This window comes from Myotis lucifugus, unplaced genomic scaffold, assembly GCF_000147115.1.
Source record: "Myotis lucifugus unplaced genomic scaffold, Myoluc2.0 scaffold_610, whole genome shotgun sequence".
NCBI classification, from domain to species: Eukaryota; Metazoa; Chordata; class Mammalia; order Chiroptera; family Vespertilionidae; genus Myotis; species Myotis lucifugus.
In genome coordinates this window covers 49,913-69,879 of record NW_005871658.1, presented here as the reverse complement: position 1 = coordinate 69,879, position 19,967 = coordinate 49,913, and the positions used below count along the sequence as shown (strand labels likewise).

At 54.5% G+C, this 19,967-nt stretch overlaps 1 protein-coding gene, 1 long non-coding RNA gene and 1 other non-coding gene across 3 annotated transcripts in view; all 3 read right to left on the bottom strand.

Annotated features, from left to right (window-relative positions):
- Positions 1-6,265, bottom strand: part of ZNF839 (zinc finger protein 839) — a 17,481-nt gene extending 11,216 nt beyond the window's left edge. The window contains 3 exon segments of the mRNA XM_023745980.1: positions 3-139; positions 332-417; positions 6,210-6,265. Coding sequence (XP_023601748.1) covers positions 3-139; positions 332-417; positions 6,210-6,265 — 279 coding nt within the window.
- Positions 3,033-3,106, bottom strand: TRNAI-AAU. Its single transcript has one exon. It is a non-coding gene; the product is annotated as a tRNA-Ile (tRNA).
- A 4,672-nt stretch (positions 6,266-10,937) lies between the features above and the next one.
- Positions 10,938-16,407, bottom strand: LOC102421443. Its single transcript, XR_002826746.1, has 3 exons — positions 16,341-16,407; positions 14,305-14,480; positions 10,938-11,730 (listed from the first exon to the last, which is right to left on the bottom strand). It is a non-coding gene; the product is annotated as an uncharacterized LOC102421443 (long non-coding RNA).
- Between the last annotated feature and the right edge of the window lie 3,560 nt (positions 16,408-19,967).

Below are 19,967 nucleotides of genomic sequence, written 5' to 3'. Positions count from 1 at the left end.
GCCTGGGCCACCTGCTCCAGGACCTGCCGCACCTGATCGGGGCCCAGCGTGGCCAGGCGCGCGGCGCTGCCGCTCCGGCCCGGGGCCCCCGGCTCGGAGCTCGAACCGGGGCCGCCGGGCGACGGCGGCTCAGACTCGCCTCACGGGAAACGGGCGGCTACGAGTGCCGGGCGGGCCCAGAAGCCTCAGAAGGCGACCGCGAAGGGAGACGTCGGTGGGCGGGGTCTCGTGTCGCCCCGCCCCTCTTTTGGCCCCGCCCCTCTTTTGGCCCCGCCCCCTCATCCGCGACAGAACCAGCCGGTTATGCCTGTCTGTCAAGGACTGACCTCACCTTCAGGGGTCACCTCCGGCAGCTTTTGAAACGTGTCGGGCAAGAAAAACTTTTCCTCTTCCCATTTCGGTTCGGCTTTTGAGGGCCTGCAAATTAAACTGATAAAAGACAGGTTAACTAGAGAAAAGACAAAATGCAATGTGTTTTTATTCATGTACCTGCCAGAATTCACAGGAAAATAAAAGTGACTCTGCCGAAACCGGTTTGGCTCAGTGGATGGAGCGTCGGCCTGCGGACTGAGGGGTCCCGGTTCGATTCCGGTCAAGGGCATGTGCCTGGGTTGCGGGCACATCCCCGGTGGGGGGTGTGCAGGGGGCAGCTGATCGATGTTTCTGACTCTATCTCTCTCCCTTCCTCTCTGTAAAAAATCAATAAAAATATATTTTAAAAAAATAAAAAATAAAAGTGACTCAAAGAGGCAGTTAGAGTGTGGGCTGTACACTCTCTTACCAGAGGAGGAGGGAGCGGGGGCGCCCGGGAAACGGGGCTGTTGGGAAGGTGAATAGGCCCCGCCCTGCAGTAGGTGGGGCGATGATAGCTTGTGACAATGCGTTTAGGTGTCCTGAGTTAGTCTTTCCTGATTGCTCCCAGGGAAGGCGATTTATGACAGTTGCATTCTTCTGCGTTCTTTTTGAAGGCTCTGCTTTTTTAGGCAGAAAAGACTGCTCAGGAATTCAAATGCCTTTTGCTCAAAATGTTTTTTATGTCACAGAGGCATGTTCTGGACCCCTTCAAGCCTCGTTCAGGAAAGTGTGTGCGCTGAGGGCAGCAGTCTCAGCTGCCTCCTCTGTGTGTCCCTGCATCTAGCAAGGAGCCTGACACAGACATCCAAGGTGTGACATGCAGCTCATGGGCAGGAGTCCACGCCTGGTGTCAGCAGCCCCAGATTCTTCTAACTGACCCACCAAGACCAGGCCCCCTTCTGGTTACAGATGTTCTCACTGAAGGTTTTATTTTAAAATATATTTTTATTTATTTCAGAGAGGAAGGGATGGGGAGAGAGAGAAACATCAGAGATGAAAGAGAATCATTGATTGGCTGCCTCCTGGATGCCCCTTGAGCTCACAGCCCCAGCATCTGCCGTTGACCTGAATCCAACCGGAACCCTTCAGTCTGACCCTCTATCCACTGAGCCAAGCCAGCTACCGCCTCACTGGAGATTTTTCAAAGATGCCAAACCAGTCTGGGCTGAAGGTTTTATTTTAAAATATATTTTTATTTATTTCAGAGAGGAAGGGATGGGGAGAGAGAGAAACATCAGAGATGAAAGAGAATCATTGATTGGCTGCCTCCTGGATGCCCCTTGAGCTCACAGCCCCAGCATCTGCCGTTGACCTGAATCCAACCGGAACCCTTCAGTCTGACCCTCTATCCACTGAGCCAAGCCAGCTACCGCCTCACTGGAGATTTTTCAAAGATGTCTGGAACCCTTGCTCTGGACCCTGATATAAAAGGACATTGGCTGCCCTAACCAGTTTGGCTCAGTGGATAGAGCATTGGCCTGCGGACTAAAGTGCCCCAGGTTTGATTCCAGTCAAGGGCATGTACCTTGGTTGCAGGCACATCCCCAGTAGGGAGTGTGCAGGAGGCAGCTGATCAATGTTTTGCTCTCATCTATGTTCCTAACTCTATCCCTCCCCCTTCCTCTCTGTAAAAAATCAATAAAATATATATATATATATATTTTAAAAAGGACATTGACCTTAAAAGCTGGCGGGCTGGTGTTGCTCAATGGTTGAGCATCGATTGACCTATGAACCAGGAGGTCATGGTTCAATTCTCGGTCAGGGCACATTCCCTGGTTGCGGGCTTAATCTCCAGTAGGGGGAGTTCAGGAGGCAGCAGATCAATGATTTTCTCTCATCGTTGATGTTTCTATCCCTCTCTGCCTCTCAACTTCCTCTCTGAAATCAATAAAGATATGTTTTGGGGTGTTTTGTGTTTTGTTTTGTTTTTTAAAGCTGGCTTTTGCTAATCTAAACACTCCTGACTACACACCTACAGACTTGAGCCATGAGTGGGAAATAAATTCCGTTGCCATCTGGATGCAAACTGCAGAACCAAGAGGAAGAAATGTGAAGCCTAAGAGCTCTCTGAAAAAGCAAAAAAGTGGCAAGAAGCCCTGGGCCTGGCGGCTCAGCTGGCTGGAGTGTCGTCCTGATACCTCCAGGTCGATTCCCAGGTCAGGGCACATGCAAGCTCTCTAACAATCACTAACAAATGAAAGACAGGCTTCCGCACCAGACCCCCTCCTAAAAACACGGCCTTCGGGTCTGGTCACTGTCTCCAGAGCGGCTGTCATTTGCGTCTTTCGCTTTCTGTGCGGGACGCGCCCCAGGCTCTCTCCATAAACATCTGTGGAATGAATGAATTACAAGCCGGGATTTCAACTCTAAGGACTCCGGGAAACTGGGGTCTCCACCCAGGGCCCTGGAAGCTCTGCATGGGGAAGCCACTGTGGGTAGCCTCTGAGAGCGTCCTAAGAAAGACCCTCAGGGCGGCCAGGCACTGGAGCCGTGCGCGGGATCCTGCTCTCCCTCCACAATGGCCGCTGCGACAGGTTTGAGGAGGAGTGCGGAATGATCTCGCGGCTGTCTCCTGTTTGCAGCCGGTTTACAGATCTCAAAAGCCATATTTGAAACGCATATTTTTAAATATGCTGTAAAAGAATTGGCAAGTGGATTTTGCTAAAAGAGCACTCTGGCCCGTACGGGGATCGAACCCGCGACCTTGGCGTTATTAGCACCACGCTCTAACCAACTGAGCTAACCGGCCAGCTGAGGCTCTGGCTCGGCCACGATGCCTATGAGGGTTCTATGCCTGCGCTCGCCGCCAGCGGGCCCAGCGCTTCCTGGCGACTCCGGGACGCCGGCTCCTTCCCGCGGCGCCTGGCGTCATTCCTTCGGGCGAGGAAAAACCTGAGGCCCTGGGGCTTTCCGGGAGAAGGTAGGCGGCCTCTTGGAGCGAATGGAATTTTTCACGGGGAAAATGCAAAGGGCCTCCGCTCGGGAGAAAGGTTTTCAGATACCGCAGCTCAATGCTGACTTCATCTCGGAGAATCCTTGCCGCTTGGAAACTTCCTCTACCCAGAGCTTTCGCGTTGGCTAAATAAAGCTTAGAAAATAACAGAAAACCCGAGAAATGACGAAAGAACCACTGAATTTCCCACTGCCCATCACAACCACGCTGGGATCTTGGCATCCTTCCTGCCATTGTTTTTTCACTGTACAGACATATACAGGGTGTTCCCCCCAAAACGTATACACACTTTAACAGCTCATATAGCTCAATGGATGTTTCTTTCCCACAGGAATATATCATTATTCAAAGTGTGTATACATTTTTGGGACACCCTGTATCTATCTATATCTATATCTATATCTATATCTATATCTATATATCTATATCTACATCTATATCTATCTCTATCTACATCTATATCTAGATATATCTATATCCATATCTGTATCTATATCTATATCTATATCTATCTCTATCTACATCTATAACTAGATATATCTATATCTGTATCTATATCTACATCTACATCTATCTCTATCTCAATCTCTATCTACATCTATATCTAGATATATCTATATCTGTATCTATATCTATAATTCAATCTAACCTTGCTTAAGATACCATTTTAATCTTGCATTTTTTACTTCATATTCTATCGTAAGTCTATCCCTAATAATTGCAAATACCATTTAAAACGGTTCCTCCGTGTCTGCTCCCCCTTTTATCTGGAAAATGTCTTCATTCACCCTCTGACTAACTAGCACATGAATAAATCCTGGACTAGCTGCTGGGTGGGCAACTGACAGTATTCACTCCGAAGGGCCAGGGTCTGCATGCAACGAAATAAAGCAGAGAGAAAGTGTTGGGAAGACAACACTCAAATGTGTCGGTTCCCCAAACGCGGATGTCCCAGGGGCCACGCTCTCTGGGAGGCCGGCCACTGGCGCTCTGAGGGGTCCCTCCTCTGGTTTGGATGCTCAAAAAACTGCTCCCCAGCCCGAGTTTCATCAGGGTTCCCTGTTGCGAGCAGGAAATCCAAGTCTCGCTCATCTCAACAGAACACATTTAGTTGAAAGGATGTTAGGCAGGGCACCAGGAAGGTTAGAGACCCAGGCATAGACAAAGGACCACTCAGTCAAAAATAGTCACTAAGCCTGAGAGTGCCCTAAACCCGCTCCACCAGCCGCCAGTAAAATACATGCCCAGTCCCCTGGGAGTTGGCAGTGGCAGGGGACAGAGCCAGGGGAGCGCCTGGGCTGTGCTCAGTGCCCGGTAAAGAAAGCCTGCTGTCATGGAGGGCTGGGCCGACTCCTGAGACGGGGACACTTGACAGTGTTCTTTAGGACAACAGTGGGTAGGTGCAGACCAAAGTGGGTGGAGCCTGTGGGCAGAGGGAATTGCTGGTGATGGCAGGCATCCTCTCCATTTGCTTACACCTGAATGCCTGGAGCTTGGCACAGTCTGCAACAGTACGTGTTGAGGATCAGGAGGTAGATGGATGAATGATATAAACAGCTTATATTTTAAAACATAGTCATTTCACTAATCAAACTTTCCACTTCTGGCCAGGCCCTGATAGGATGGCCAGATTTAGCAAATAATTTCATATAAGTACATGTTATGCAATATTCGGGATGAACTTATACTAAATTAGTAGTTGTGTATCTAAAGTTCAACTTTAACTGGAAGTTCTGTGCTTTATCTGGCAACCCTACACCAGAGGAGCAGCCTTTGGAAAGAACCCCTCTAAGAGGGCGATGCCCAGCATGGTCTGGGGGAAATGGAGAGAGGGGATGAGAGGAGGAGCACAGAGGCTTTGGTGGGGGAGGAGGGTGAATGGTGTGCTGAGCATTGTGGGGTGGAGGTGTCTTTGGGACCTCCAAGCTGGGAACAGATCTGGGGGTTCCCAGGAGAGGTCTGGGCTAGCAGTGCTGGGAGCCTTCTGGGAAGATGGCAGTGAGAGCTGTGGGTACGACCAGCTTCTCTGGGGCTGGAGGCAGGTGAGAGCGGGTGGGGTGCACCCCGAGGTGAGTCACATGGAACACATAGTCCGCAGAAGGACGGTGTAGCTAGTGTGGAGGCTGAGGGAGGGAGGTTCACAAAGGAAGGTCAGCGGGGTGGATGCCAGAGGTGCCCGGGGGCTGAGAAGTTGTGGGAGGCAGGCAGACCAGTTGGCCAGGCGCTGCCAAGACCCAGGATCAGGGGTGTCCGGGGGACCTGGGATGAGAACAGTCAGCTAAGAGGGGCGGGCACATTCCAGATCCATTCCAGACCCAGCTTCAGGGGAGCGACCACCTGTGGGAAGTGGAGAGAGGAGGGGTCCAGCCCGCACCCCAGGCTTTGGCTTCTGTGATTGACAGCTGGTGGCCTTGGATAAGCAGGGTGCCCAGAGGAGCCAGGGACAGTGGGGACGCCTGCAGCCCGGGCAGGGGTCTCAGGCAGCGACCTCAGGCCGGAAGCTCAGGAGCGGTCAGTGCTGGGGAGCAGGTGGCTCAGCCCTGCAGAGGGGCAGGGAGGGGGCAGCCTCCACGGTGGTACCCGGGAGCGAGCACACAGGGAGCTTCAATGAGTGTTTGTGGAAGGGATGGGTGGGGGGTGACCCAGCGACCGGCCAGTGTGCGCCCTGAAGAGCTGTCCCAGGCGGGAGAGAATCAGGGGACAGAGGCTGAGAGCTCCCAGGGGTGACTGGGCAGGGTCAGACCCTGCAACAGCCAATGGCGCAGGGGAGGCGGCCTGCAGGGGTCCACACGCTCAGTTTGGCTCCCAGCTTTGGGGAGGGCAGCTCGCGGAGGGGGCGGCTCCCCCAGGGGCAGGGCCTCGGAAAGAAGGGGAAAGGAGGCCACAGGAGGCACCTTACAGAAGAGGCTGGTGAGGGAGGAAGGACACGCAGGCGGCAGCCAGACGGGCCGCCATGAGGTCAGGTCAGGGGGGATCTTCACCTGCCGTCCTCCTCCCTCTTCGGCCTCTTCCTAGTTGAGTGGCCTTGGAAAACCCAAGGATCATTTTAAGCTCATCCCAGGAGAGCACCTTAGTAAACACGAAACCATGTGTCAGGAAACCGGCCCAATACACACTACAGGTGAGACCCCAGGAGAAAGATTGATGCCAATTGATGTCAATATAGGCTGTCCCCCCAAAACAGGTACAAAGAGGTCAGACACGTGATGCAAAATGACACCGACGGAATGTAAATATAAGGTGTCCCCCCAAAATGGCCTAGAGAGGTCAGGCTGCTGATGGACAATGAGTCCCCATTGAATGTGATATAAATCCCAAATCAAAATGGGATTCCACTTAGAGGGACTTAAAATACACCAAGGCCAGGGAAGACCGGCTGTCTGGGAAACAGGAAACCTGGCTTCCCCTTCTCTGGCCTCCTGGCCGAGGGGGGGTCTGGATTCCAGGGGCCCAGGACCCGGGGGGCAGACGCGGAGAGCCCGGAGCCCGGACATCGCTGCCAGTCATGAGCGCTGAGGAAATCCAGGACTCAATTCTACTCCAACTCATTTTATTACAAACCCATCCTTGTGTTCCAGAATCAATAGGTATTTCAAATATATATATATAAATACTTGGAGACAGGACACATTAGCACACGCAGCACATTAATTCCAAAGGAAAACCTCTTTATAGAACCCCATCCCCAGGCTAAGCCCATCCCAGGAGAGCACCTTAGTAAACAGGAAAGGATGTGTCAGGAAACTGGCCAAATATACACTATGAGACCACAGGAGAAAGATTGATGCCAATTGATGTCAATATAGGCTGTTCCCCCAGAAAAGGTATAGCGAGGTCAGGCTATGATGGACAATGAGTCCCCATTGAATGTAAATACAGGCTGTCCCCCAAAACAGGTACAATGACGTAAGACTGATGTTGTAAAATACACCAACAGAATGTAAATATAAGGTGTCCCCCCAAAAAGGTATAGAGGTGAGGATGCTGATGGACAATGAGTCCCCATGGAATGTCAATACAGGCTGTCCCCCAAAACAGGTACAATGACCTAAGACAGGTGATGTAAAATGACACCAACAGAATGTAAATATAAGGTGTCCCCCCAAAAAGATATAGAGGTCAGGATGCTGATGGACATTGAGTCTCCATGGAATGTCAATACAGGCTGTCCCCCAAAACAGATACAGACAGGTCGGATGTGATGGAAAATGATACCAACAGAATGTAAATATAAAGTGTCCCCACAAAACAGGTACAAAGCTATTAGACCTGTGATGGAAAATTGTCTCCATTGAATGTACATGTAGTATCCCCCCAAAATGTAGACACATTAACAGCTGATAACGCACTTAATTTTCACTTCTTTTCAGGTTGAACAGATTTGAAGAAATGGGTGAAGACTGTAAGATTTGAACGAAGAACACGTCTCCACGAGGCTTTTTATGGGGACACAAAAAAGTCAAAGTTGAGGCGCCCAAAGCCCAGCAGTCAAGGAATCGAGGGCAGCTATTGAGAGAGATGCGCACAAACACCGAACCGAAGGAACGATTCTTGATGTTTGCGACTCCGGGGCTGCGTTCGTTCTGGTCCAGGCGCTGCTGCTGCTGAAGCAATGGAACCGCAAACACCCAGAATCGCTGCGTTCGGTGTTTCTGCGCATCCTCTGTCCACAGCGGCCCTGGATGCCTGGACTGGGGCCCGTTCGGGACCAGACACTTCATCCTGTATGTGTCCCCATAACAAAGTCCAGAGGATACAGCTTCTTGGTTCAAAGCTTAGTCTGGCTTCACCCCTTACGTCAAATCCGCTAACCCTGAAAAGGAGCGAAAACTGAGTTATCAGCTGTTACAGTGCGTGTACATTTGGGGGGACAGCCTGTGGTACATCCATTTGGGGGACACCTCAAAACATCTATTTCATGAGTGCCTGCTCGGGTATGGAATATATGAAATTGGGTTTCTATCCCTGGATGTGATCCTGGATGGTGGACACCGCGCGTTACCAATCAGGCTGCACCCGCCTCTCGCACACGCTCCCCTCTGCACACTGTGACACTGTGGCCCAGCTGGGAGGGGGCGGGCAGGGCTTCTCTCTGCGCCAGGCGCGGCAGAGCCCGTGTAAACACGGGGGCAGGTCGGGGGCAGGTCCGGGGGGCCCAGGAGCCAGCTGGAGAGAGGCACAGCCTGAGGCCACCTGCCTGGAAGGCCGCCGGGGCCTGGGCTCAGGAGTGTGGGGCCCAGGCCTGGCTCGGCAACGCTCTGGGTTAACAGTGAGCTCGACTCCAGGGTCCACCCAGGGCCGTGAGGTCTTGGTAGTCTGGCCGGTCTGGGCTTCTCCTGGGAGCACCAGGCTTCCGGAGATGGAGGCAAGTTTCCGACCACAGGGCCCAGCCCTGAGAGCGTGCTTGCATGTACCTGCTCCCCCACGCCCGCACACACATGGACGCTTTCATGGAGGTCAGGTTGCTGACACGTGTTCTAAGGGGCACACTGTCTGCCTCAGCTAGTGGGTTTCCTGCTGCACTGCGAGCACCACAGGCCAACATGGATTTGTTCCCAGGATACCAGTGGCTGGAGGGTCAGACCCGTGCAGCCATCGTGGGAGTGTGACAGCCTTGTCACTAACAGAACAAATGGGAGCAGTGGGGGGACCCTTCCTCGTTCCAAAGGTGCTCCCGGCCCCTCAGGCCGACGGGAGAGGGGCCCTGGTGGTCAGAAGGGGCGTCAGGAGTTCGAAGCCTCAGGAGCTGGGGGCCCAGGAGACGAGTCACCACGGCCACGCTCCCTCCTCTGACCTCCACCTGCTGGACCCAAGCAGCTGTGGCGACGCCCGCCTGCCCTCTAAGTTGTTCCCACGACCGATGTTCTCAGGGGCCCGTTGGCGTGGGAGCCACTCTAAGTTGTTCCCACGACCGATGTTCTCAGGGGCCCGTTGGCGTGGGAGCCACGTCGAGAGAGCTGCCCGGGCTCTTGGCAGGGAGCCCCTCTCTGTGGTCTTGCCCTGAGCGTCCCGGGCTGAGGCCTCGTCCTGGCAGCCGGGGCTGCAGTCACTGCGCGGTGCTGGGGCTGGAGCTGCTGCGGCCGCCACCTCCCGTGGCCATGGTGGGGCCATGGCGGAGGCTGCAGGGGAGCCAGCCTCTCCTGCTTTGGGGGAGCCAGTGAGAAGCGCCTCCTGTCCAGTGGTCAGAACTGGGGATCCAGGCCGTGAAGTAGCTGGGGCAGAGGGTGTGGCTGGCTGTTTCTCTGCCCCCTGAGTCCTCAGAACCCCGCCTTCAGGGAGACTCCTATTTGCCGGCCTGTGGCTTGTGAGTCCCAAGCAGCTGGGCTGAGGCCAGGCTGACCGCCCTGTTCAGGGACGTGCACCAGCGGGCAGCTGTGCGGGAGGTGGGGGGAGGGGGGAGGGCGGCCTGGCTCTGCCCAGAGAAAGGCTCCGGGGACTGGGGACTGCCTCAGGGCGCACTGGCTGGGCCTCGGGCTCAGCAGGTCTCAAGTTGGGCTTCACATACCGCCCCCCGCCTTCAGCAGCTTCCCCCGGGGGGCTGACAGTCCTCCTGCGGGCACAGACTGGAAGGCATCCTCCCTTTGCTCCTGGCAGGTGCGCCTGCCTGGCCCCCGCGGGTCAGGAGATGAAGGTGTTTCTGAGCAGGTGCCTTGGCGGTCATCGGGCACCTGGGAGTTTCCTACAGAGAAGAGAGGAAGGACGGAGAGGCGGGAGTGAGGGCAGGAGGGTCCTCGGAGAGCCCTTCCCCCAGGGCGTCCCCCGCACAGGCCACATGGCCAGGACCAAAGTTTCTGCTCCTGCTCGGCCTGTTCACAACCTAGCGTCGGCCCAGCTCCCTCAGCGCCCTTGGCCAGGACGCCAGACCTGGGTGCGGGTCAGCAGAGTCATCTGAGTGGTCAAAGCTGCCTCCGTGGGGGGCCCCTCCCTTCAGTATCGCGTCCCCAGGGCTGGGGCAGAGGAGGACAGTGAGAAATGGGGCTACAACACCCCATGCCAAGGTGGGGCGACCACACCGAGGCCTAGCAGCAGAGGCAGCCAGGCCCAGGGAGCCCAGGGACAAAGGTGGGGCTGCACCTCACGGGCTGTGGTCTGAGTGGGAGGCCCTGGCAGCAGGCCTGAGCGGAGGCCTCCACTCTACCCATGGCTCACAGTGGGGGCCCTGAGCAGCTGGGAGATCTTGAGGGACCAACTCACGAGGCTCCACCAAATGCTGGCACAAGTCCAACACATGAACTCCTGGGCACACCCGCTGTGAGACACTGTGTCCTCAGATCCCTGATTTCAAAGCACCCTGGCCCGAGTCTGCCTCGGACCATGCGAGAACTGTGGTCCACACCCTGAGGGTCCAGGAGGGCACCCTTAGGATTTGAGAAACAAGTCAGTTGTCACCAAAACAACCGTCTGTTTAAGAAGTCCTCCTCTCTGCATGCTGACTTTGACTGCACCATGAGTTTACCTTGTATTTTGTGTTTTCTGCAATCTCTGAATTTTCTACCATGAACATACACTCTTGTCAAACCTAACAGAATCCTAATTAAAAAAAAAAAACATGAGGAAAACCCCTCAAAGACCTTCAACTACCTCATAGTAGGACAGGAGATGGGCTCTCCAATCCCAGTGGCACAGGCGTGCGGTGGAGCTTCGGGAGCACGAGCACAGGCTTTTTGCACAGCATCTGGCTCCAGGCAGCCCAGGGGCTGTGCGCCCGGAGCCACACCCACTGTCGGGATGGCGGGACCCTCCTCACTCTCCCAGGACCTGCCCCCCTGCCCCTCAGCCACTCAATGTCACACCCACCGTGATGTCTGAAGCACTGAAATCTTACCACTTGACATCAGGCATCCACTGGGTGACGTCACCATGAGGAGCAGAGCGGCGGAGATGGATAGACACAGCCAAGCCAGACAGACTTCGGGTTTCCAACTGGGCCCACGGAGATGGGTGGAGGGAGGACCAGGCTGTGGTAGCCCAGGAGTTAGAGCCGGTGCAAGAGTCCAAGTAGGGGACACATCAAGCCACTAAGGCAGTGCGATGGTGACTCCTTTGCTTTGGTGTGGCCTTGTTGTCATGGCGACTGAGGTTTCCATTAGGTTCAGGACTTTTCTTTTTCCAAGTGGACTGGTTTTCTTAGGGCTTTGTTGTTGTTGTGGGAGTTATTTTTTTTTCTTCTTCTTTTAAACATTTTTTTTAAATTTTCAGAAATAAAGGGTATATGATCAAGACAGGGATAAAGGGAAAGGATTATAAATCTTCGGGGTGGGGAAAAAAGGGAGAGGCTATTTAGGGAGGAGAGGGTGGGATGTGCCCAGATGTGCAGGATTTGAGAATCTTAGACCAAGCGGAGCTGGCCACTGGAGGCTGGTCTTTGACTTTGTCCTGCTTCTTCCTGCTCCAAAAGGCACTCTTTCGTTGCCCCTTTGCTAAATTGTCATCCCGGGTAACCAAGGGAGGAAGCATAAAAACACAGAAAACAGCAAGTAAATGGATTGAATAATGGACAAATGATGCTACATTCGCCAAATGTACTTGGGAAATCAGAATCCTGTGCAGCCCGGGAGAGACGGCAACATTCCCCCCAGCACCACCAGCATCAGGGCCCGGTGAAGCCTTTCTGCTCTGACTCCAGTTAAGTGTTGGAGTGGCAGCTGGAGCCAGGGCTCTACGTGGCACCAGAGGAGCATTCTGTATTGCTCAAGGAGTTGACGCCTGAGACTGTTTTTCCACATCAATGGGTGAAATTATTAAGCAAGGGTGTTTATTGATGTAGGGTGCGGCTTTTCTTACTCATCCATTTTTTGGTCCAATGTGTTTTTATTGATTTTCAGAGAGAGGGAGGAAGAGGGAGATAGCAACATCAATGATGAGAAAGATGGATCGGCTGCCTTCTGCACGCCCCGTACTGGGGATGGAGCCCGCATCCCGGCATGTGCCCTGACCGGGAATCAGAAGGTCATCTCCTGGTTCATGGGACGATGCTCAACCAACTGAGCCACACCAGCTGCGCTGACTCATCCATTTTAATGACAGGCTCCCTGACATCCTGTCTCACACACAACTAACTCCGGCTCCTCTCCAAAACCCTTGGGACACTTAGTGGCATGTTTCTGGCCTGCTGCGTGCAGTGAAATAGTCCATCTCAGTCATAAGACTTCTTCTTAAAAAGTCCTTACGGGAGGATCTTTTTTCATTGGTCTTTAGAGAGAGAGTGAATGGGAGGATGTAGGGGAAGGGAGGGAGAGAGCGAGAGAGGGAAACATCAATTGTAGAGAGATACATCCACTGGTTGCCTCTCTCACAAACCCCAACCGGCCAGGATCAACCATGCAAACGAGGTATGTGGGCTTGCCTGGAAATCTAAGTTGCGCCCCCTCGGTCCTTCGATGCTATAACCACTGAGACGAACGGGCAGGGCTCACTAATCATTCTTGTACATCTCACAGCCTCTCATGGCAGGATGACTGTGCACACAATGAAAATACCTACCTCTATCTGATACCAAAACACCCTCATGCTCAAGCATTATTCCAGTTGAGATCCCGACGCATCCTCTCCTCTAGGTTTAGCCCTCACAACCTTTAAGTTCTAGTCTTATGAGAGCAGACAATTGGTCTAGTAACTTCCTCAACACGTCAATACATGAACAGAAAGGACTTCTCCAGTTCTGATGGAGGATTCAAGTGCACAGCTGCACCTCTGCTATTTCTTCCCCCACAGCGCCACCTGCTGACACAGCTCACACCACAGACAAGGGACCCACTCCTCAGTGCTGGGGCCCCAAGTTGGTTTAGCATCTTCAGGGACCCAAGCAGCTTGAAGGGCAGGCAGTGCTCACAGCGGTTAAGAGTTCGGGCCCGTAACCTGTCAGACGCCGGTTCAGGTCCCAGCTCCAACGCTGATGCTCTGGGCCAGTGCTGACCCTGGTCAAGCCTCCCCTCCCAGCTCTGAACGGGGGACAGGAATGGAGCCCACCTCCCACGGCAGCTAGAACTCAAGGAGACGGACAAAGCGGGTCAACTACCGAAAGCTGCTGAGCCCAGAAAGCCCCCTCGCACGGCTGCTGCTACTAACTGCAGCCCCTGACCTGCTCACTCACCGATCAAACCACAGCGGGGATCTGTCAAGCAGTTTTTTCTCAGAACGTTTTGCAGCTCATGACGTGATACATGTCAATGAGGAGCCAGAACGAAAACACACACAACACACACACACACACACACACACAATGAAAACACACACACACACACACACACACACACACACACACATCCCTCCCAGGCACTGTCGGCTGGTGGCGATTCTGACAAAACCGTCACCTCCACCACCCGGTCACTTTCTTTCTATGAGCACAAAATCGGGCAGCTTTCAGCTGACAGCCTCTTAGATCCCAGGAAACACATGCAGCACATGCAGCTACAAATCCACCAAAGGAACCTCTGGCTCACTCCCACCACAGGCCTCAGGGAGCAGGTCCCGCGCCCCCTGGTGGGAGGACTCAGGGCCAGGTCAGGTGGGAGAAGAGAACCGCACCTGCTTTTCAGAGGGACAGACAGAGCAGAGCCCGAGCCTGGCTGAAGGCCTGGCAGATGTCCTGACGTGTTACATGGGGGCTGACCCTACAGAAATGGCTCATCCGAGGCCTGACAGAGACAAGAAGCCCCAAACACATCCTCTCCTGAGCGTGTCTCTGCGGTAACTGTATGGAGATCCGCTCTGGATACTCGAGGACCCACCACAGTGTAGGTGATGGGGAGGCTTCTCATGCTGAAGGAACTAAATGGTTCTGGGAGGAAACTGCCACCACAGTGACGTGGGCTTACATGTTCTACTTGGGTGTTCACACACCTCGGGGGCAGGCGGGGGTGTGGGGAGCCCCTTCAGGCTCCAAGCACACGTGTGCGCACCCAGCTCCATCTCGTCGGTTCTGCCCTGACCTCGAGGGAGGCCTGAGATCCTCCCCTTCACTGCCCTCCTGCAGCCAGGCCAGCCCCTCCTACCTTTTGGTGGGGGCCCCCTGCGGGCGTCTCCCTCCTCCTCCCAGTATGAGCACGATGGCATGGCCTCCAGGGGCCCAGGAAGGCTGTCTGGGGGTGACTTGGCTTGTCCTCGTGAGCCGTCTCTCTGGCGTTGGAAGAACTTGAGGAAGGCTCTGGCTCGGCTCCAGCGCTTTTTCCTATTAGAAGTAGAGGGTTAGGACACTGCCAACCCCACTGCCCCTCCAGCCGGGGAAGCGGCCGTTAACTTGGGGTTCAGCACCGAATGTGTGTCGCATGTGGCCTCAGGGCGAGGAGCACCATTTGCAGTTCATTCGCACAGACCCAGGGACCGGAGAAGCGTTCCTTGTGGCAGAAACCCGCACTAGCCTCTCGGGAAACAGAACCTCACATGCAGCCTCCACTCTGCATCACTGGGAGGCACAGGCAGAGGTGCTGTGCTCATCTAGGTGTGCTGGCAATTGTGCGTCCCAGGGCCCTGTCAGGGAGAGTCGGGACCTCCTCCTTTCTGCTGGAGCTCCCCATAGGTGAAACAGGCGGGCAGACTTGGCCCTTCCGGGCACTGAGGAATCTGGGTGAGGGGGGAACAGGGCGAGCCCGCTGGGCCATGTGGATGAAAAAGAGTGGACACTGGCCGGTGTGCCTCAGGGGTAAGAGCAGTGGCCCAAGCACGAAGGGTCAAGGGTTTGATTCTGGGTCAAGGGCATGTACCTGGGTTGCAGTTTTATCCCTGGGCCCACTGGGGGCGTGTGCTGGATGGCAACCAATCAATGTGTCTCTCATATTGATGTCTCTCTCTCTTCCCCCCAACCCTTTGTTCCCCTCTACTCTCTCAAAAAATCAATGAAAAAAAAAACCCCTCAGGTGAGGTTTAAGCAAAATTAAAATAGCCCCAGCAGGTTAGGGAACATGTCCAGGTTGCAGAATCAATTCCCAGAAGAGGGCGTGCAGGAAGCAGCCAATTAATGATTCTCTTTCATCATTGATGTTTCTCTCTCAGGAAGCAGCCAATTAATGATTCTCTTTCATCATTGATGTTTCTCTCTCCCTCAGCCTTATATATATATGAATATATATCTATATATCTATCTATCTATCTATATATATATATATATGAATATATATCTATATATCTATATATATCTATATATAAAAATAAATAAATGTATATGTGTGTGTGTGTGTGATAATAAAAATAAATAAATGAAAACAATGAACTTGAAGGGTAATACAGTGCAGCTAACTGGAAATGGAGGCATTCTAATGTCACAAGAAGAACCGCAGCTGGTTCTAATCCTGGCTCTGCCACAGAGCAACACTGTGCTGACTCAACTCCTCTACTTTCTTCAGCGATGCCTCAATGTCCCCGCCGACACAAGGGACCGGCGGAGGGTGGGAAATTATGTGGTTTTGTGATGAGAACAGAGAGCTCTTGCAGGATTCATGGTGATTTGCCCTCAAGGCTGGGCTGGGGCAGGACAATCTGAAGGCCCAGCTCCTGGGGCTCAGGCCCGGACGCAGGGGACGGCCTGCTGGACGGAAGCCCGCAGCCTCGGGGACCGAGCCGCCCACCCCCTGGGCTGCTGCTCTGCAGAAGGGAACGTGTTTGTGAACCACCCTTAATCAGAGACGCCAGAGGAATGTAGGGAAGACCAAGAGGTTCCTGTGACCTAAGACCATGGGTGCTGGCCCAGGTGTCCGGCCCACGCTTCCTTCCCAAACAGAAACATGGCGTTCTAGGCCCTGAAACCTGGAGACACAGCCTGAGAGTCCTGCTTCAGTGGCTCTAATCCAGGCGTCTGCCCTTCCAACAGGACATGGCAGCTGGCATTCGCCATCCCTCAGAGGATAACCCCGAGGAAGAACGGAAAGAAACTCTAAATTCTTTCAGAGCTGGGAGGGAGGTGCGCACAGGGGACCTGCCATAGAGGGGAAGGTGCGGGCCCCACACACTGGTCCTGCTCCAGATGGCTTTCCCCACTCGTGAAAGAGCAGCTTCCCGCTCTGTGTTGAAGTTCCTGCTGCTGAAATCAACTCACTTCCTAGGAGCAGGACACTGAGCCTCCTGTGACTCCCCAGTTCTGCCCTCTTCCGCCTTTCCGGTAGACATAGTCTTCAGTGTGTCGCTGCAGATAGAGGAGAAAGAACAGTCTGGTTTTATATAAAACATGTGAATGGACTCCTCGGCCCCGACTGGGACCTGGCCCAGAAGGGCTGGCATTTTCCTGGGACTCGGACATCACGGTGATCATGACCGTCAAGCTCGCCGAGTGGGGAAGATGGGGATGGGAGCTCGTGGCGTGGGTCCGGGTACCCTAACACGTGAGGAGACCTGCTGAAGCACCAAGGATCAGGCTGTGCCTCCTCTCAGGAGAGCAAGCCCCCAAACATGTGAAATTCAGGTGGCAAATGCGTGGGCCTTGACGGCAGAGACCCTGGTTTCCTTGCTTGAAAATGAGTCCCCTGGATCGAGGCAGCAGCTCAGGCTCCTTTGGCCATGAGGCTGCCGAGGTCCCACCTAATATGCGGGCTTTTCTGAGAGTTCACTGTGAAGGGAGCAGCCGTGAAAAGCGATGACTCCCAAACCCCTGGGCCCAGGACCACCAACCCTGTTCTGCTCCCAGAGCCCTTGGCTCGGCATCTGTTCTTCTAGTCTGTGTTCCTCTCTTCCCTCAGCTGTGCTGCTGGGCCTTATGCTAGAGCGCTTTCCTGTCTGGCACTGACCGACCCCCACCACTAGGCACACAAATTCACAAAAGACAGGCCTCCAACCCGCCCTGGGCTGGGAAGACTCCGCTCGGAGCAGCTCAGGAAGCCTGCCCACTCCCTGGCCTCCTGCCCACACTGTCTAATGCAAAACCACCATCAGATCATCCCCCTGGGTACCAGCCCCTGACGCTTCTAGTTGGCACCTACCCAACCTCTGCTGGTCACTGGTACCCGCTGCGCTATAGAGAGCCAACTCAGGCCACGGTCATTTCCACCCCAAACTACAGTGTGGCTTTCCCTGTGAACCATCCTGGGTAGGTGGCGAGCCAGCTGTAGACGAGCAGAAGAATCCGGGAGAAAAGTGAAGCAGCACCGTGACCCCAAGGGCTGGGTCACTGCCCCTGTGGCCACTGTGACCATGTCCCTCTGGACCCCATGGCCAGCCACTCCCCATCACAAGGAAGGACAGTCCCGCAGCTCAGCACCGAGGGGTGAAGAACACCCTGACCCCACCAGATGCATCTCGGGTCACTTGACTTCCAACCCCAAGGTTTCCAGCACCAAGCCTCTTCCTCCTGCCTCTTCTCTGGCAGCTCCCTTGGCCCTTAGACCAGCCTCCCATAAACACTCACTCCCAGGGAATCCGACTCCTTAGCAAGGCATGGAGGCCTTCCACATCTGAGTGCCCCTGCTCCAGCCTTCCCTCCTGCCCTGCCAGCACCTTCCCTCCAAAAGCAGATTAAGAAGCGCCCGGCAGTGGGCCACTCCCGCCCCCCTGGCTAGCCCTGTCCCCATCCGGGTCAGCTGCAGAACCCCGAGTCCCACCACCACGCTTCCTTCTCCGCCTCCTTGGAGCTCCTCAACATCTGTCTGCTGGGCACACAGCTCTGCTCACATCCTATCACCCCTGCCGGTTCGTGGCCACCAGGTCACTGGTTCTGTGCACCTCGCAGGGCCTACACCGCAGCCAGGTCTGTGTCTTGTCAGCAGAGAAAGGACAACCATGACGTACCCACAACCCTCTCTCCAGCCCCTCAAGGGGAAATCAGACACAGAAAGGGCTCAGCCCAGGACCTGGATTGCTTCCCTAGGTACCTCTCTTTCCTCTGTCATAATTTTTAAACTGAGCTTAATTCCAAAAGCAGATTAAGAAGCGCCCGGCAGTGGGCCATGTCTCTGAAGCCAGCAAAATCCAACCACCCCTCCTTGCAGAATTCTAGAGCCATTCCAGAGAAAGGAGAGCAGGGTGCGCTGGGAAGATGATCTGTTCCCTTGCCGTGGGGACACCAGTTCGCCGGTGGGCTCTCTGCCCAGAATGTGGAGGCCTGGGCGTGGAGCTGGAACCCACAGCCCTGTGTGGACAGGTGTCGGTCACCCCCCCCCTTACCTTCTCTCAGTCCAGTGCTCATCACACGCGTTCAGAATGCTCTGGTTCAGCTCTTTCAAGGTGTCTCTCTCCCTCCTCAGGTGACCTCTCTCCTCTTGCCAGTCCTTCTTTGCACGGGCGAGCGACTGAAACACAGATCAACAATGTCCTCAACACCACGGGCCCCTGGGACTCCGCTGCTGGGAAACTGCTCCCAAAAGGAGAAAAGGGCCACGTGCATGAACATGGCCATTTCGGCCTGAGCTTCACCAGTCGCAAGGACCAACACAGCCAATGACATGGGGATGGCCAAGTGTACCGGCCAGTCGCACAGCCCTGCCCACGGGTGGCCACTGAGCACTGAAAACACAGCCAGTCTGAGCTGAGAGGCGCCATCCGTGCAAAATGTACAACAGGCTCTGAGGACTTCACAGCCATTTTTATAAAGAATGTCAAGTATGTCATTACGAAGCAGCCCAGAGTATGTGGCTCAGGTGGTGGAGCGGCCCCCCGGCACCAGGAGTACACAAAAGAGAGGCCTGGTCAAGGAACACGCCCAGGATGAGGGGTCGATCTCCAGTAAGGGCGTGCAGGAGGCAGCCCATCAGAGGTTCTCTCTCGTCATTGCAGCTCCCATGGCTCTCTCCCTCTCCCTTCCTCCCTCTGACATCAGAAAAAGAAATGCCGGCTGGATAGGAATTCGGGGCTGAGGTTGGTCAACTCCTGACCCAGAATATCATTGGGCTGGAGTGGCAGGAAAGTCCAAGCTTCGGCTTCAAACAGACGGAGTTCAGACCCAACCTCAGAGGATGAGGATGGGCCCCAGCTCACAAAAGCATTGTGAGAATTCAGTGAGATGACCTGGGGAGCACAGGGCAGAGAGCTCAGCCGCGAGGACAGAATGGAAACAGCACTTGGCTGCTTCCATGCACCACCCCGGCCCTGCAAAAAGCAAAGGTCAGGCCATAACCACTTTAGCACAGTGGAGAGAACATCGGACTGTGAATTTAGGTCCCAGGTTCGAATCTGGTCAAGGACATATGCCCAAGTTTTTGTCAGGAACCCCGCTGGGGTGGTGCAGGAGGCAGCCGAACCAGGATTCTCTGTCCTCATTGATGTTTCTATCTCTCTCTCTCTCTCTCCCTTGTTCTCTCAAATCAAGAAAAATATATTTAAAAAATACAAAAAGCAAAGGTTGGTGAGAGGTCTTTTCTAACACGTTCCCACCAGCCAAGGTGCTTGTCCCCGTTAAATGCCTCTGGCTTCCTCTCGTCCTCTCGGTGACATTCCCACACAGTCTTTGGGCACAGACGCCAATGAGGACCCAGGCGGAGTGGGCTGAGCCCCAGGCTGTCAGCCCCGGGCTCAGGCCCAGTGTCCTGGGGCCCACCAGTCCCAGGCCTCACCTCGTACTGGATGCTCAGCTTGTTCAGCAAAATTTCCTTGGGCAGTTGCTCCGCCTTCAGGTCACGGTACTCGGCCTGGCATATCCGCAGCTTCTGCTGCTCCTTCTCTAGGGAGGCCTGCAGCTCCTGCTTCTGGGTGCGGAGCTCCTCCTGCTCCCCCTGCAGCACCTCAGTCCAGGAAGTGA